General features: G+C 38.9%; 1 protein-coding gene across 17 annotated transcripts in view; it reads right to left on the bottom strand.

Annotated features, from left to right (window-relative positions):
* Window positions 1-1,010: 1,010 nt before the first annotated feature.
* Window positions 1,011-18,723, bottom strand: part of SRRM1 (serine and arginine repetitive matrix 1) — a 30,534-nt gene continuing 12,821 nt past the window's right edge. For 6 of the 17 annotated variants that reach the window (XM_059135518.1, XM_059135520.1, XM_059135528.1 and 3 more), the window contains 9 exons: window positions 15,031-15,111; window positions 14,439-14,525; window positions 12,357-12,501; window positions 11,921-11,962; window positions 8,245-8,355; window positions 5,465-5,929; window positions 4,706-4,901; window positions 2,528-2,743; window positions 1,011-2,019 (listed from right to left, as the gene is read on the bottom strand). In XM_059135518.1, coding sequence (XP_058991501.1) covers window positions 1,915-2,019; window positions 2,528-2,743; window positions 4,706-4,901; window positions 5,465-5,929; window positions 8,245-8,355; window positions 11,921-11,962; window positions 12,357-12,501; window positions 14,439-14,525; window positions 15,031-15,111 — 1,448 coding nt within the window. In that variant the 3' untranslated portion in view covers window positions 1,011-1,914. The remainder of the gene's footprint in view (window positions 2,020-2,527; window positions 2,744-4,705; window positions 4,902-5,464; window positions 5,930-8,244; window positions 8,356-11,920; window positions 11,963-12,356; window positions 12,502-14,438; window positions 14,526-15,030; window positions 15,112-18,723) is intronic. The other 11 variants (XM_059135523.1, XM_059135525.1, XM_059135532.1 and 8 more) reach the window with 5 other exon arrangements.

The following is an 18,723-nucleotide window of genomic DNA, read 5'->3' as shown; positions in this document are numbered from 1 at the left end:
GCACTTATCCACCACACACCACCTTAGTTCACTTACGGCAACAGCTTCATTTAAGTGTCGCCTCCTTTCAAATCACTCTAAAAACCCACCCGTAAAAAAAGGACACCTGTATGTCCTTTATGTCCATATCCGTCAGGTAAAAACCATCCCATTGAGTCTTAAAATGTGTAGACGTTTCTTGTGGTTTGAACTGCCAAAAATTATCACATTAACTGCCCATGTGTCACCCTCCTCGGCTTAGATTCATGATGTCTAAGATTTCCTTTTCACCATTTTTTTTTTTTTTAATCACAGAGGCAGAAAGCGCACAAGCAGGGGTAGCAGCAAGCAGAGGGAGAAGCAGGCTCCCCGCTGAGCAAGCAGCCCAGTGTGGGACTCGATCCTGGGACATTAATTAGGACTATGATCTGAGCCGAAGGCAGCCGCTTAACTGGCTGAGCCACCTGGGGGCTCCTACACTTAATTTCTATCTTGTGTTGCTGTTTTACCTTCTACAAACCAACCCCAAGTTTGCTCAAGTCACTTTGCTCTGCTAAATCTTGAGGGCAAAAATGACTTATCATTAAACACACACAACCGAAGAGGGAGGTCGCTCCGGTCATTAGCCTTCCTTCCTTCACTTCCTGGAATGTGCCAGGCTCCTTCTGCCTCTCAGGCTGTAAACAGATACTGCTCTACTCGAAGTGCCTGGTTAACTTTGCCCTATCATGTATGCTCCAAATGTACCATACACTCTCCCTTCATAGCACTTGTCACATACATTATTAAAATAAAGATGGTAGAGTAATTTCACCACCTTTTATTTCCCTTGTCCAACCCTCACTGTGCCAAAAGTGCCATGGGGATAAAAACACAGGCTTAACCGTAAGGTTTAAAAAAAAAAAAAAAAAAAAAAAGGTGGGTTCCTGCAGTACTGAGACGGTTGAATAAAGTGAGTGGCCAACGTTTTTAAATTTAGAAATTTATTCTGTTTAATCCACAAGCTTTATATAGCTTTAGTTTTTTAAAAAAAAAAAAAAACAAAAAACAAAAAATAAAACAAAAACAGTGAAAACAAGACACTATTTCAAAGTCTGGGCCCTTCCAGCCTTCCAAACATGAGAGCTCTGAAAGTTGTATATACCAATTGGAAGAACAAGACAAAATTATGAATGGAGCCATGACATTTCATAAAACAAACTTTTATATAACTGAAGGATCCTTCCTGGGACTAGTTAATTGCCTTTACAAAAAAAAAAAAAAAAAAAAAAAAAAAAAAACAACACAACAGAATAGAATGAAATTCCAGTGTTCCAAATCAACTTGTTACACATCAATATAAACCCACAGTGTCCTGGCAAACAACATGCTTTCATTTTCTGTCTCATCCTAGAGTTCAAATCCTGATTCGTTTCAGCAGAGACTCCACAGGCAACAGGAAAGATTGTGGCATTAAAATATTCATTTATACTTTTGTGGTAGTTCAACAGTGGTCTTATTTCTGGGCAAGCTTGCAAACCATACAAGGTTGGAAGCATCATAACTTAAATGGGTGCTAAGACTCAAATGAGAAAAAAATAAAGAAAAAAAATGAAAAGAAAGGAAAACCTCTGGGAATAGCCAAGGCCTTTAAAAAGAAACCATAAGAATGCCAACAATATTGAAACCCCCTTTTTTAAAAAGGGGATTTTTTTTTGGCTTAAAATATTTCACTATAAATGAATTTATGTCAGCGGTCAATGAAAGAATGTCACTAATACACTGTGGACACCTTTTGCAATGTAAATCCATGCCCTTTTTTTTTTACATGGTGAACTTCAACCTAGCAATTATTACAACAAATGTTATAGTCTAAAGCTCAAACACATTTTAGCAATTTTGAAATTGAATTGCGTACAAACCAAATAAAATGTACATCGTGACACATATTCCCGCCTAAGACTGTGGGGACACTTGAGCCTTCCGCATCGATCTCAGCGCCTTTTCACGCAGGTGCTTTTCTAAGTCGTCGAGGTTGTCTTCAGGCTCACTTTCGGTCTCCTAAAACCAGAGGGGTCACACTGGTGAGTCCTGAGACACTGGCAAAGAGGTGTAGGACGCAGGGCAGGACCACATCATGACGGTGGCTGCATAACTCTATGAATACACTAAAACCCCCTCAATCACATACTTTCTTTCTCTCTCTTTTTTTTAAATTTAAGTAATCTCTACACCCAATGTGGGACTCGAACTCACAACCCTGAGATCAAGAGCTGTGTGCTCTACCGAGCCAGCCAGGCACCCCTGAATCACATTACTTTCAATAGGTGAATGGCACGTTAATTGTATCCCAAACAAATTATTTTTAAAAAGCTAAATTAAGCTTTTGGCAGCCATTCGTATTCTTCTTCTTAGTCTTGGCAAATTCCCGTTCTTGGCAGATCATCAAGAATGACAATAGATCAGCAGAGAGCTAACAACCGAGCAGCCATTATTGTAAAAAAAATCTTTAGCTCCTCCTCAACATCAAAGGACTTAGTGAACTGTAAGAAGTACAAGGCACATATACCTTCTTAGGCTCAGGCTCTGCCTCCGGTTCCTCCTGTGCTGATGTGGTCGTGGGGGCAGTGGGGGCCGCAGGGGTGATAGCTGCTGCTGCTGCTGCGGCTGCCGCCACGGCCTTTTCCTTCTTGTGTTTTTTGTGTTTCTTGTGCTTCTTATCCTTCTTGTGTTTCTTGTCCTTCTTTTTCTTCTTCTTCTTTCCACCTCCTTCTGGGTCTGAGTTCTAGAAATCCAGAAAAATCACAATAAAACTAATCAGATTAAAATATTGTACAACTACACGTTTTACTTCCTCAAGAAATAACTAAATGGACAAATTTCAGGATTTCCCTAAGGCTTCAGGGGGAGAAAAGGCCCAAAGGCAATCCCTGCCAAGAATGCACGCTGAGGTGAAAACCACACTTTAAGCAAAGATGCTCTTCACAGATCTGAAATGAGAATGGACCTTGAAGGAATGGATTCTTTACGATTTTCCCCAGCTAAGTGCACATGAAGCCACATTTCCCAACCACAAGCTGCCAGTCAAGTGGCCAGGATCCGGAGCCACCTCCGAACGTAAGGAAAACAGCACGTGCAAAACCAAGAAAAGTCTGAGGTGAATTCTGGCTCCTGAACCCATTTCACCATGTGAACCCCGACAAGACTTCTTTTGAACCCATTTCACCATGTGAACCCAGACAAGACTTCTTTTGAGTCCCTTCTGTAAACCTAAATAAAATGGGTACAGCAATCTCCGATAAAGTTGTGGTGAGAATTAAATGGGTCTATCTGTAAACCGCCCACAATACTAGCGTTAACGGGATGCAGGCTTTCAGTAAGTACAGCTATTATTCTCAACACATGCTCGTGTGAATGCCCCATCTCCAGCCACTATAGGACTTCTTCTAGCTCTAGAATGGAGTCTGCTCCTTAATGTATACAGCTGACTCTTGAACAACATGGGGCTTAGAGGCACGAACTCCCCATGCAGTTGAAAATCTGCAGAGAACTTCTGACTCTCCCCCAAATTAACTAACAGCCTATGTAGACCAGAAGCCTTATGGGTAACATAAATAGTCAAAGAACACAGATACTGGATGTTACACATATTCCTACAATAAAGCGAGCTAAAAAAGAGAAAATGTCACTAAGTGTAAGGAGGAGAAAACACATTTACAGTGCTGTGCTGTATTCCCCAAAAAACCTCCACATCTACATGGCCCTGCTCCAGGCTGTTCAAGGTTCCCACTGTTCATAGCAAAACTATGCAAAGGGCAAGTTCTGTGACAAGTGAATCCCATCAGTAATCCTCAAATTTCCCATTTCTAAACAGTCACTTAAAATTCCTCCATCTTTTTGCTCTGTTTGTAAAATAATTCAGGCAAACCTACTGATGAGATGGACCTCTAACCACTGATTTTATAAAATAAACTTGTTCAAGATCAGATTAATGACCCAAAGAGGGGAAAATGCAGTTTAAACTCCAATACTTTAATATTCCAATGCCATTCAAACTTACAAAGTTAAAAAACAAAAAACAAAAAACAAGGGTTATTCTTACTTATGCAGCTTGCCAGAGATAAGACTACACAGGACAATACCAAGCTTTCCACTTCAGCTAGTATTTCAGATTGCAAGGTTCATTTACCACAGAAATAATGTATTTCTGCTGTGGGGGAAAAAGGGAACTATACATAAAGAAAAATTAAGATTATTCATCCTTTCCTCTTCTAACATATAACCAGTTAACATCTGGTGCCTGCTTTGTTGTGTTTGTTTCCTTTATAAAAATGGAATTGTACTAATACACGATCTAATTTTGAAAGTTTTATTTTAAGATATTAAAAAATCCCCAAATGTGTCAAACACTATAGCAAATGGCAGAAAATACTAAGCTATTTTTCCCCCTGATAAAAAAAATCACGAGTTAACTTTTTCTTTTCTGTTATTCTAGATTTTCTATATAGGCCAATTTTAACCACCACGATTACAGAATTTCAAAATATCAGACATAATGTCAATTAGCGGGTGGCTAGGATATGAAGGTGGCGCAACCACCACCCCCTTAATTTCATGCTTCACTGAAGGCCAACTGAACTACAGAAAATGCTGCTGCTCTGAGCCACAAAGAAGCAAAAAGGTTGTCTTTGCTTCCAAGTGACCACATAAAATTATAAAGTGTGTCCAAAACAGGGCAAACACCTACCCTCGCTGGAGATGGGCTTGGTGTTGGGCTTTTAGCCTTTTTGACCGGTACCGCTGGTGACCAGTTGGTTGAGGGGGACTGGGACTGGACAGGAGACTGAGGTGCTGGGGGCTTTTTAGCTGCTGGCTCAGGAGATCCTGAGACAGATCGGGAGGATGAGACCCTCCTTACAGACTGAGGGCTTGGTGAGGCAGCCCTAGAAACAGAAGAACAAAACATTTAGTATCAAAGAGCAAAGATCTTTCCTAAGAGAAAATAACCAACCACCATTATAGAACAGTTCACCTTAAATATTTTACCACTTAGTTGATGCTACAAACACACACACATCAAATTTGTATCAACCAAATCTGGAGAAGTTTAAGTTCCATAATCCTCTATTCATTCTGTTAATGCTTCTTCCTCTATGAAATTAATGATGCCAGTTCCTTGTATTTGACTATTTTTACTGTCTTCCACAGACATGCAAGAAATGCTCTATGCATTACTTCAGAGTTCAATTTTGGAAGCACATCCCCCAATAAACTTGATACCCCTAAGAACCAGGTATAAAGTCCTATCGCATTATGTCTGTGTCACAAGGAACTATTCTGAAAACAGAAAATGTATCTGTGAATAGTACCTTCACACTGCCTTAAAAGCCTGTATTCCCAGCTTATTCTTTTCTGTAACTTCTCAGTTAAGGGGGAAAATAGCTTCCCAACATAAAGAACTATGCAAGTTAGTGTTCCTAGCCAAGAAAGCATAAAATATTTTTACTTTTTTGTCTTTTTGGGTTCCGGAGTCCTGGAGACTCTCCTAATGGGCCTAGTACTTGGAGAAGGGGACTGCCTTCTTTGGGGTGATGACGACGCTCCTCTTCGAACAGGTGGAGGGCTTGAGGAGGTTTGAGGAGCTCGAGGCCGTGGTGAGGGCGAATGCCTTTTGTTTGGTTGTGGTGACCGGGGCTCACGCGCAGACCGGCTCGGGGAAGACCCTTTCCTATGCTTTGATGATAATGAAGGCGAACGTCTCTTGGTGACTGGGGAGCTTCTTTGTTTGGGAGGTGGAGAATGGGAGACCCGACGCTTTGGTGGTGGAGATGGTGATGCCCTTCGTTTAGGAGGGGGAGGGGGAGAAGCTGTTCTTCTCTTTGGAGGCGGGGAAGGAGAGTATCTCCTCTGTATTGGAGGAGAGTATCTTCTTGGAGAAGGTGAACGCCGGCGGGGTGGTGGAGAAGGAGTCCTAGGAAACAGACACCATTAAGCTGAAAGGTCCAAAGAGTAAGGCAACAGACTGCACAGAAAAATGACCAGAAGTTAAGGCCAAACTGTAGTTAGGCACCAGGAAAACACAGTACATTTTTAACTGGAAATGCTTTGCCATTATCCTCATTTAAGAAAAAGAAATCACTTCGTGGATTTATTTATCCTAGATGACTAAAAAACAGGACACTCTGCTTAATGGAGAAAATCTGAAGTTTCCAGAATGAATTCAAGTTTGTCAAGTCATTGGACACAATCCATATGAAGCCAATTTAATGGGGTATTTTTTTGAGAAGAGAAACCTGCATAAACACCCATCATTATGTAAGAGCTAGGATTCTACTATGGGCAACTTAGGAAGTCTGTGCTTTAAGAGCTCTCCTGGGGGCACCTGCGTGGCTCAGTCAGTTAAGCATTCTGCCTCTGCTTCAAGTCATGATCTCAGGGTCCTGGGATCATGCCCCACGTGGTGCTCCTTGCTCAGTGGGGAGTCTGCTTCTTGCCCCCAAACCACTCCCACTCATGCTTGCTCTCTCAAATAAATGAAACCTTAAAAAAAAAAAAAGCTCTCCTACATGGTGCTCTCTTGAACTGACATTTGGACTTGGGAAGAGTTCACTTGCACATGTTTTAAAAGATACCTCTACACCCACCCCACCCTCCCAAGGAAACTTGGGTTCTGTGTCTCAAAGAAACCACTTTTCAGTGGAAGTCTACCTACTAGGTAGAATGCATCCCGGTGGAAGTCCAACCTGGCCTTCCACTTAATGCTTAAGTCCCATATAATCTTAACGTGCCTCTTAGAAATTCGACCCGAATATGACATTCCATTTCAACCCTCTTATTTGCTTCTGAAATATTCAGACCTTAAGCTCAGAATGTTTTCTTGCATAGGGTCAGCTTTATAATAAGCTTTGGACACATGGTAGTGTGCACCTCCATTTCCTCATCTGAAAAATGGGAATACCACCTACTGAGCAAGATCATCTCAAGCACTAGATTAAGTACACCAAACACCTATAGCACTTTACTCGGCATATACAGGCTCAATACTGCTCAGTTATATATTTGAGCAACGTCCTTACAAACCTTTTCCTCCTTACCTTTTATTTTAAAAATCACTTTTGATTTATAGTAGAGCTACAAAAATAGATTTGCCACTTAACAGCTTCAAGAGCCATAACAAAAATGATCAAAGCTCTGAAATTAGCCATAGCACTTAGTATTAACTAAATACAATCCTGGTTTCCCACTAATGTCTCTTTTTTGTTCAGGTTCCAAAAATGAGAATTCTACATCATAATTATCATGTGTCCTTAGTTCCTGCCAATGTGTGACTATTCCTTTGTCTTTCACGACTGCTACTTTTTAAATCAATCAATCTATCTATCTGACTTATTTCACAGAGGGGCACCTGGGTGGCTCAGTGGGTTAAGCCTCTGCCTTCGGCTCAGGTCATGATCTCAGGGTCCTGGGATCGAGCCCAGCATTGGGCTCTCTGCTCAGCAGGGAGCCTGCTTCCCCCCTCTCTTTCTGCCTGCTGATCTGCCTGCTTGTGAAATAAATGAATAAAAAAACTTAAAAAAAAAAAAAAAAAAAGGTTTATTTCAGAGAGAAACGGTGCATAAACACAGTCGGGAGGACGGGAGAGGGAGAAGCAGACCAGGAGCCCAATGTGGGGCTCAATCCCAGGAGCATGGAATCATGACCTGAGCTGAAGACAGATGTCCAACTGACTGAGCTCCCACCTGGGCTGCCATTTTTTAAAAGTACTCATTAGTTACCTTGTAGAATAACTGTCAATTTAGGTTTACCTGGTATTTCCTAATAAATCCTGGAGATTCTGTATGACTGATATGGATACCAAAAAAGGTATTCGGGAATTATATAATGCCAATATGTACCACTGCCTGTTAACCGATTCCCTAGTTAAGGATCTGCTGGAATTCTCCACTGTAAAGTTAGTTATTTTTCCCTTTATGATCACTAAACAGAGTGACTTCCCCTTTTAATTTACATCCTTACTGACGTGTGAGTCACATACCATAAATTTTAAAAGGTACATTTCAATGGTTTTAGGTATATTCAGTCTGTAACCATTATAATACCCCCACTCCCAGACACCACAGATCTATTTTTATCTCTATAGATCTGGGTGTTTTGGACTTTTCATATTAACGGAATCACATAATATGTGATGTTCTGTAAATGGCTGAGCAATGCCGTGCCGGTAATATATTTTGATATAAAGAAAGTTGCTTCAATTAGCTCCAACTAACATAACTAATAAAATACCTTCGTCGTGGCGGCGGTGTGGGAGATCTGCGCCTACGAGGAGGAGGGGCAGGAGAAGGAGAACGTCGCCTTCTGGTGGGTGGTGGGGAGGGACTCCTCCTCCGTCTACCACTAAATCACCAAAAGGAAAAGGAAAAAAAAAATTACAGGTGATTTGGAGTTCTCGTTAGCAAGTGATCCAGATGACACAGTTTCCACCTTCATTAACCCAAAGTGCAACCAACTACTCTACTTCTCAATGCGATGTTTTTCAAAACACCTGGTCAAGACCATTAGTCAAGACTCTGGCTGAGAACCAACATTTTAGAGAATCTGAGCATTTTAACTTGTGGGAATGGTAAATTTTGTTTTCTAAAATGTTTGTTTCAGTATATAAATATGCAGAGTCTAGGTCATGATACAGAAATTCCCAACATGACACAGGGCAAAAAAAGTTTGAAAACACTGCCCTGTGACATTGTTTTTTAATTGGAATGCACATCACAACTACCTAGGGAGCTTATGTGAGTTTGTCCACCCGCTCCAGATGATGATCTAGCTGATGTATGCTGAAAAGGCTCTCCAGGTGATTTTGATTCCTTATTAGGAACAACTGTTTTAAAATCCAGAAAAACTTTCATGTTCCAATTCAGAAATGTAAAATTTTAATAGTCACCAGTGGCTTAAGGCCCCAAATCTGGGTGTCACTCTTCCAAGTTCTCAATTCTTAAAAATGTTTTATTTCCACTATTCAAAAGTTGCTTACTACTAACTACAACACTATCCCTAAAACAAAGGATTAGAACTTGAGCACTAAAGCTTTTACTGGGAACAATATGGTAGAAACACAGATAATTATATAAAACCCTAACTCTAAGCTTTGTTACACACTTAACCAACACAAACACATGAAAAATCCAATTGTATCAACTGGATTAACTCACAGCAGTCTCCCAAGACATATATTAAAATATACACCCAGCCAGTCTGCCACATTTTGGTTAAATTCGCAAATACAAAATCATCACATACAATATAGTTTTTAATTTCTTGATCAGCTTGATTGAGGCTTCCTATGAACCTGGAAGTATTTTCTCAAGTTTACTAGGCTTGATTCCCTCTTGAAAACTAAGGAGAGCTCTGTTACTAACAGAACAAGTCCTGAAATTCATTATTAAATTTAATAATTACTTTATATTCATTACTTTTCAATTCCAATTTGCTTATGCCTTGTGAGGACTAAGACTTCACTTGGAACAGATTTAAAAATAAACTGTAAGAGGCAATCTATGAAGACAGATAAGCTTTGGACGAAGTGTAGACAGAATTACTAACTAAGAAAATACAGTAAAGGAGAAGCCATTTTACTAGCAGGGTTAATCTGAGAATTACAGGACCCAGGAAGACCGGATAACCACAGTATTGATTCAAGATTTTAAATAGGAAAAGACATTTGCGTTCTGATTTAAGAAGAAAGTTTATAGGTGCAAACTAAGAAGATGAAGTGATACAATGCAGAACTCCCCATGTTATCAGTAAATACAATCATGTAAGAGGCTATTATTGTGGATTAGTGGCTTCTTTTTAAAAGCATTCTCCCAATTTCAGTTTATAAAATCTCATCAGAAATTCCCACTACAAAAACTGGACTCAAACTGGTAACCTGAGGTATTTATTTTGTGCCTCATCTTCATTAGTAACAAGGGAAGACTGAGAATAGCCAGAAGGTCCCTTCTAGTGATGACCTTCAATGTCCTGTTTCTATGTGAGAAAATACCAAAACATTAAGCAACCCATAACCAGACTTGCAGTAATTTAAGGAACTGCTAGAAAAAATCTAATAATTACTTAAAATGGGAGTCTTGACACCACATGGCTCCATGATCTAAAAAGCTACAGAATTTCTACCTAAGCTGAGAAGGCACACATTTCAAGGGTTAAAAAACAACAACAACAACAAAAACCCAATTTCTTTCAGATCAATCTACTTCAATTTTTCCGTATGTGCTTAAAAAAAAAAAAGTGACATAAAGCCCAGGTTCAACATATTTCTAAGTTTGTTCACTGTATTATTCAAAATGTTGAATGCTTAATGTTTTTCTTCTGCTTATCTGCTTCATCTGTTTCTATTACTCTGAAACATGCCAAGCTAAAGCTTTCAACTGTGTAGAAAACGTTCAGTAGTGAAGTTCCCTCTCAAATTCTGTGAGAGCCAGTTTCAGTACGCATCAGTATGTGACGCAGCCCTCGAATATGGAGAAAAGCAAGTTCTATCAGAAGGAGCCAGCTTGCTGCAGCAACCTCTGAACCACCACTTCACTAGCCCTGCTGGGAATGAAGACAAGAAGCTGCAGGTGTGACAACTACCTTTTTAAGTTTTTTGAGATAACTTCCCCTTTTGATCAATATCCCTTTAAGTTGAGAAGTGTTCGATACCCAAAGACAAATGTTTCAAAGTATGAAAAGTATCTTTGTTCAAAGTTTAAAGTTTATATGTGAAGTAATCCAAATCAGGCTGTTATGTCCCCATTTAAAAACATAATAAATACTGAAGCACAGTTCCAAATAATTCTTTCTCCATCAAATCCTAGACACCTGACAGCAATTTCTAACATCAATAAAACTAGAGGCCTTTTTAAAGAATATGAACACCCTAACGCAGGGTAGTGAACATCAGTATTGATTTCAGTGTTCATAAATCACTTTCCAATGAAAAGGTAGTTTTATAAGGGGAGATTACGGGAGGGGGAAGGAATCTTACCACTAACCTGATTTTGTAAAACAACTTTTTAGCTGCTGTACCAGCAATTTTACAGAAGTCAGGGATAATTATATTGGAAACAGAATCCCTTGGAATCTAAATTTATTTTTTAAAGGTTTTTATTTTTTATTGTCAAATACTCCACAAAACAAATACACAATTTTGCTCCATCACACTGCTGACTAGTCCAAAGAATCTTTTCAAGAGAACTCTTATTAGTGAGACGACCAACACAGCTTCAAAAAGTGAGCTATAAAGAGGACAATGTGATAGTTTCAAGAAAGATACTCAGACAGTTAGCTGCAAAGACCCCCCAAAAGCAGAAGACTAATGAAGACAGTATAATGGCATAATGTCAACAACACAGGTCTAAGATCAGACTTTGTTACTTTATACCCTAAGAAACTCATTTCACTACTTCTGAGCCTGTTTTCTCACTTATGAGATAGGCTTGAATTTGAGATTTCTACTTATGATTAAGCTCTCAAGTGTTACAGTTTTACAGTCAGACACCTTAATCAAAAGGTTCAATGAAGATATGCAACCCACCTTCCTACTGTAGAGAACAATGAACAGGGCCAGAGACTCATGTTCATCTTTAATCTTTTTAAAGTCTTTACCAAATTTTTCTTGCTTTTCTGAACACCACCACAAAGGCCCTCCCCACCAAGTCTTAGGAGCTATTATGATCCTATCTCTTGGAAAATATCCAGGTACTATAACTACAAAAATCTAAGCTCAAATGGTACTGTAAAATGAACACCGTGTACAAGTGCTATCGTTAATCTTAAGTGCAAAGAAATAAAATCAATTAAAACAACTGGGGAACTTCTCCACAGCCATCCCCACTGTATACATAGGGATGTGAACAGGTTACCTAAATAGCAAATCATGTCACTAAACTTGGCCTCATGTACAAAGTAGTGGCTAACCAACCTTTTAGTCACTGGCGATTGCCATCGCTTTCCCATTTGCATCCTGAGAGCAGTGGAGAAAAACAAAGGTCAAGAAATTCCATTCACCAAATTATTTACTTCAATGGAGTTAAGTATCACTAATGGCGATGTATTTTTTTTAAAAAAATGTTCAAAGATGGTTCAGAAGTTAATGCTATGGTTTCACTTATCTAGTCATGCAGACACAGGACATGGTGGTACATAACTTACCAAGATCTCACTAATAGTGATAACCACCAAATAAAGCAAAGAAAATGTCCCCAAGCCCCCCAAATCTGGCCATCTCCTTCTATGAGTCCTTGAAATGAAGGAATTAACAATTTTTTAAAATAAGCCTGTAGCCCATCCCTTAAGTTAGAGAAGTTTCATCACAACCACAGACCACCAGTGAAGACTACTGAAAGAAAAGACATTACCGAGGGGAAGTCTCCTTCTGGCGCTTTCGAGGTGATGGAGAGGCACTCCGGGAAGGGGAATGTCTCCGCCGCCTGCCTACCTCACCATTCTTCACATGGGACCTCTTGGGTCGCTCATCTTCTGAGGAAGAAGAGGAGCCAGAATCTATAATTATACAATAAACAAAAATTACATTACATCTGTGCTTTAAAGCGTGTGCCCACATTTTCTGACTCTAAGCAGATGGGAGTGTCCAAATTACCAAGTAAAGCTCGCTTATGCAAGCAAGCATGTATACAAGCCATGAGTTCTGAAAAAAAGTTATCATCGATATACCGTCAATGACTTAAAAGCCAAACATAAATATAAATCATTATATAATTTAGTTATATAAATCATTCCCAAGGCACACCCCAATAGGATACAAGTGTCCCTTAAGATGCTAGTGATTTTCTGGGGTGCCTGGGTGGCTTAGTGGGTTAAGCCTCTGCTTTTGGCTCAGGTCATGATCCCAGGGTCCTGGGATTGAGCCCCACATTGGGCTCTCTGCTCACCAGGGAGCCTGCTTCCCCCTCTCCCTGCCTGCCTCTATGTCTATTTGTGATCTCTGTCAAATAAATAAATAAAATCTTAAAAAAAAAAAAAAATCTAGTGATTTTCCAAAAAACTAAGCTCAAAAAACACCTCAAGCAAGTACTTGATGCTTGTTACTCAAAGCACTTTCAAAACTACTGAAAGTTCCACTAGGATCTGAATACTTCTCACATCCTTAGCATTTACCACATACAAAAAAAAAAAAGTGACAAGCCTTTCCTACAGGCCTGGTAGGAAATGCAAAATGAAAAACTTCGACTGCTTGCACCTGGTCTCCTTCACTTAAAATAACTAATAACTGTTTCCAAATACCAAAACTTAAATTTAAAATGAAGTCCCAGGGCACCTGTGTGCCTTAGTTGGTTAAGCATCCAACTCTTGACTTCCGCTCAGGCCATTATCTCAGGGTCTTGAGATCCAGCCCTGTGTTGAGCTCTGCACTGGGACGAGATTCTCTCTATCCCCTCCCCCATGCTTTCTCTATCTCTCCACCTCTCTCTTTTTAAAAAAAAGAAGAAGAAGGAAATAAAGTCCCAAGTACCAAAACCACCCAAGACCTATATGCATTTTTAAACCCATGATTAACTTCATGTTTAAAGAGCTTTTAATGGACTTGATTTTGCTGTGGGGTGCTTTGGTCTCTATATTGCAAATGAAAAGCAAATGCAGCACACTTAGCCTTGGTCACAAATACCCAAAGCTAGTAATATTATTATTAACTAAAAAATAAATACTGTTTATTATTTTACAGAAATAAAGTACAGGAAACCTAGAAACAACCTAATGTCCAAGTAGGTGACTGGCTCAATAAATTACAGTGTATTTATTATTACAGTAGAAAGTTTTAGCTATTAAAAAAAATTAGATGATCTGGGGCACCTGAGCGCTTCAGTGGGCTGAAATCTCTGCCTTTGGCTAGGGTCATGATCCCAGGACCCTGGGATTGAGCCCTGCATCCAGCTCTCTGCTTGATGAGGAGCCTGCTCCATACCATACCCCCTCCCACCCACCCCCGCCTACTTGTGATGTCTGTCAAATAAATAAATAAAATCTTTAAAAAAAAAAAAAAAAAACAGATCTAAGAACAGGGTAAAATATCTAGATATAGTAAGTTAAAAAGGGAGGCAACAAAGTCTGAGCTTATACAAGTTTTTTGGGGTTTGTTTTTTCTTTCCCTTTTAAACCATAGATTATATACATGGCACAGAAAAATTCTGAAGAAAAGCTTTCAGGAGTAAGACTAGGGAATGGTAAAAGAATATACTTTTCTAAATTTCATACCCCTGTATATTTACTATTGTACTGTAAAGATCTACTATTTACAACAATTTAAAAGAAAATTAAGTTTTAAGAAAGGACTTAAAACCAAAATACTTCCTCCCCTTGAACAGATTTCTATATAGACACCTATTTCTCATAAGTATGCTCACTACAAGGATGGAGATTTGTATCTGGAGTATTTTTCATGAGGATATACAGATAGAAAACAGTTGAATCCATATCCGTACCAGATGAAGACTGCTGGTTCTGTCGTCTGTACTGACGTCTCTGCTGCACAGAATCTGCCGCAGCCATTTTGCCACCTTTATCTTCTTCTGAAAGATGGATGCATTTAGAAAGTGTTTCTTTAGTTACGCATACAGAAAATGTAACGTACTTAAATTGGAAAATGGTCTCTTACACCTCTATCTCATTGGATCAAGCAATACAACTGTATAGATAATTTTTTTTTCTTACAAAAAAACTTCAGAATGCCAATTTAAACGCTGATTTTAGACTATGTTCACCAAATGTAATCAAAGTTTATTTACTATAGGTCAAGCTAAGCTCTATGAACTTTAACATATTTCAGATAATCATCATAAACCTAAAGGATGGTACTGTTACCTGCATTTCAGATGAAAGAAGTGAGGGTCAGATAAATTAAGTAACTAAACAAAAAGCAGTTAATCACTAAAGGTGGGTATTCAAACCAGGCTGGTCTCACTTTAAAGCCGTAGCTACTAACCACTAAGTGATATCCTTCTGACTTTCACCAGAGGGGATGATGCAATGTGCAAAAAATCTAATTAAGTTAAAAAAAAACACATGAAAACTTACCCGATTCAGATAACTCTACTTTTCTAGGCTTAGGTGCTGGTGAAGGGGACTCTCTTTTCTCAGTACCTTTATGTTTTGTCACTAAAAATAAGAAAAAAAAAATTTTTTCATACACAGGAAAGCAAAACAAAACAAACAAAACCACACAAGACCATGTCTTAATGGTACAACAGGTGTGACTATGCTTATAAGTTAAATGTTTGGTGAAAGCCTTGAAAAGTCCTATAATGACTTTTTAGTCATACAGATAATTTCTCCCAAGAGAAACCAGTTAAGAGAAACTGGGAGTTGCTGTTTCATAGCAGCAGCTCTGTACAGAAGACATGTGTAACATTCGACTCAGTAAACCTCTAGGTGCTACCCCACAACGTAAAAACCACTCAACTATGGAGGCCTCAACAGCACAAGAGCTTCCAAGCATGCAACCATACCTGGGTTCAGAAAAGTTGTAAAACTGATAAATGGTTAAGAAATAGATCTGATGAAATCTTCAGAAAAAGAGATTTGTTCTGGAGAAGAGGAATGAGTTAGCCACCAAGATACTAAAGAATCTTTCTGTACCAATACAACCTTCATCATAACATGAGAGATTTAAACTACCCAGAAAAAAGTAATCCCTCACAGCAGGAAAAATAATTAAACACTAAGGCTGGATTTTTTCAAGGCTTAAAAAAGCAGGGGGAGGCAGCTCAGAAATACACCGAAGGTAGTAGCAGAGCTGTGAGCACCTTATGAATTACCCAGCTTCTCTTTTCCAAATTACATGGAAAAATTAAGACAACTGTCTTTTGTATGCTTGCTGTATTAGCAAGCAGCACTAAGCACTGTTGATAGTATTACCCCCCATTTTAAAGGAGGAGAAATCTGAGGCTTAAAAAGTAACTTCAGGGCTCAGTGGGTTAAAGCCTCTGCCTTCGGCTCAGGTCATGATCCCGGGGTCCTGGGATTGAGCCCCACTTTCCCTGTATCCTTGGTCTTTCTGCTCAGCGGGAGCCTGCTCCCCCACCCCCCGCAACTGCCTCTCTGCCTACTTGTGATCTCTGTCAAATAAATAAATAAAATCTTAAAAAAAAAAGGTAACTTCAACTAAAATCACATAGATAATTAAAGTGAACTAGGATCTGAACCCAAGACTATTTCTAGAGCACAGGCTTTAATTTCCATCAATTAACAAGCTCTATTTATAATATCCATCTACTGCTTCAACTAAAATCAAAGTATATACAGATATAACCATTGATCTTACCATACGATTAACCTGAAACATCATCTAAGACCATGCTGCTAAGAACTAAATTTGAAGCCAATATGATCCCAAGAATCCTTATTTATCTGCTTTGTCTGATTAAAGCAAATACCACGGAATGTTGACCCAGAGTATAGATACATTTCTTTTAACACACTCTTGTACTCAGAATTCTGTAAAGGCTTATTCTAAGGGGCAGTAACTTTAGACAGCTAGTGATCTAAAACAGAAATCTCATCTTTGCTAAAGTAGTCAAAATGAATTTACAATACTTTTCTTTTCTTTTTTTTGGAGATTTGAGAGAGTGCATGAGAACAAGCAAGGTCAGGTGGGGCAGAGGGAGAGAATCACAAGCAGACTCCCTGCTGAGCATAGAGACCAAGGAACAGCTTGATCTCACAACCCTGAGGATCAGGATCTGAGCCCAAATCAAGAGTATGATGCTTAACTAAGCCACCCAAGCACCTTTTTTAAAAAAATGCTATTTTTTAAATGAACTGCATTTTATTAATGTTTCTATGCAATAACCGTTTTTGACTTAGCACTGGATTTGGTAAAAACCGGTTAAATCCTAATGAGTTACCATGAAATATGGCAGCAAAACTGCATTTAAAACTTGTATTTTAGGGGCGCCTGGGTGGCTCAGTGGGTTAAAGCCTCTGCCTTCAGCTCAGGTCCTGATCTCAGGGTCCTGGGATCGAGCCCCGCATCAGGCTCTCTACTTGGCGGGGAGCCTGCTTCCTCCTCTCTCTCTGCCTGCCTCTCTGCCTACCTGTGATCTGTCAAATAAATAAATAAAATCTTTAAAAAAAACCCAACCCTTGTATTTTAACAAATTCAAAAGAAATAAAATACAAATGCTTTTAAACTATAAAGGAGTTGAGGCTATTTTTCTGGTCAGTACGCTGCACTTTAAAGTGATAGTTAATCTTCAATTCTTGAAAAGTTATCAGAGGCATCCAGTTGTCTATACACCCCACATGTCCAAGTTACCACATAAGAGAACTGGGTTCCAAAATGTGTTTGGAAGCCGCCTCAATGTCAGAATGCATTTACCTCTAAGAGACATTAAAAATGCGGCTATGTTTGCAAGAGAGTTGACAAATGCCAACTGAATAAACATGACTGAACTAGAACAAACATATTTTTCCTTACAGATATATCCATTTGCGACTTTATCTTGATCCAATCTCTCATGAATGGTTTATAGCTATAGTCTACTGTCAGAACATTCATACTCTTAGAACAAGTACATAATATATACCCCTACGCTGGTTTAATATGATTGAATTGTAATATTAACAGAGTTAATATTTCATCCGAATGTGTTTATCTAGATGAGAGTTTAGTTTATTATGTTAATGTTTTATTTTTAGCATTCAAAGGGCAAAATCATTCTAGCATAAAGTCAGAATCTTCTAAATAAAAAAACAGAATTTTAAATTTACTTCAGTATTCCTATTAATTATTAATCTCCCAGACTTGTCAAAATGATCACTTATAAAGATAAATCACTGTTACCAAAATTGGTGAAATCATCATCTACAGAACGTAATTTATAGGATTAAACTGATCTATCCTAAAACTTTAATAGGCATAGATCCTCTATAAACATACTTCATTAAATATCCTACTGATTTCAAAGCACTACTTTGTGTACTAAGATAATGCCGATTTAACATGCCACTGACTGTAAGATGCTTCCTGAAGATCCTTTCAGATGAGAATGTACAGTATACTCCAAATTATTTACCTCTAAATTCCCCCAAATACTTTCCCTGTATCCCTCCTACTCCATTTGCTCAATATTAAAAGTCCTGACTGATAACTACTACATGAAATATACAAGTAAAACCTATTATACTTCAATGGCGTTACTGAAGGAATTTCTGAAATCACATCACCAGATACAGAAACTAAAGAACTTCACCCTGCCCTCCATCTCCCACCTCTAGCCCTCACAACAACATTCTGGGGTAGGAAAGTTGGGCAAGGTCTGCATATACTATTCTACTGGAAAATGAGAACCCAAATTTTAGTCTTGGCTGGTTGACCTTGACCAAATCACTTAACCTGAGAACCGGTTTCTTGATGACAGTCTCTAAAGTCTGTTCTACTTCTGAAATTTCATCACACAGGACTGGGATCATTTTACTATAAAATGTTATAATTTCCAAGTAGTTAAAGCCAAATTCAGCTTCAGCAGACACAAGGCAGTCTCTGTATATTGCCCACAGTGTACCTCTTTGGCTGTGTTTTGTTTGGACATGGAAGACCTATCCCAGAATCCATAGGTATATAACTAAGTCTTTGTCTTCTACCCTGACTTATTTCTCTCCTAAGCGCATATCCACTGTGACTTTTTTTTTTTTGAAAGCAGTGGCCCACTCCCCTTGACAATATATCAGAACCCAAGAGGTTGGTGCCTGGGTATACTCTGAAAAAAC

The sequence above is a fragment of the Mustela lutreola genome, chromosome 10 (genome assembly GCF_030435805.1).
Source record: "Mustela lutreola isolate mMusLut2 chromosome 10, mMusLut2.pri, whole genome shotgun sequence".
NCBI lineage: Eukaryota > Metazoa > Chordata > Mammalia > Carnivora > Mustelidae > Mustela > Mustela lutreola.
Note: the sequence above shows the minus strand (reverse complement) of the source record. Positions and strands in the feature narration are given on the sequence as shown.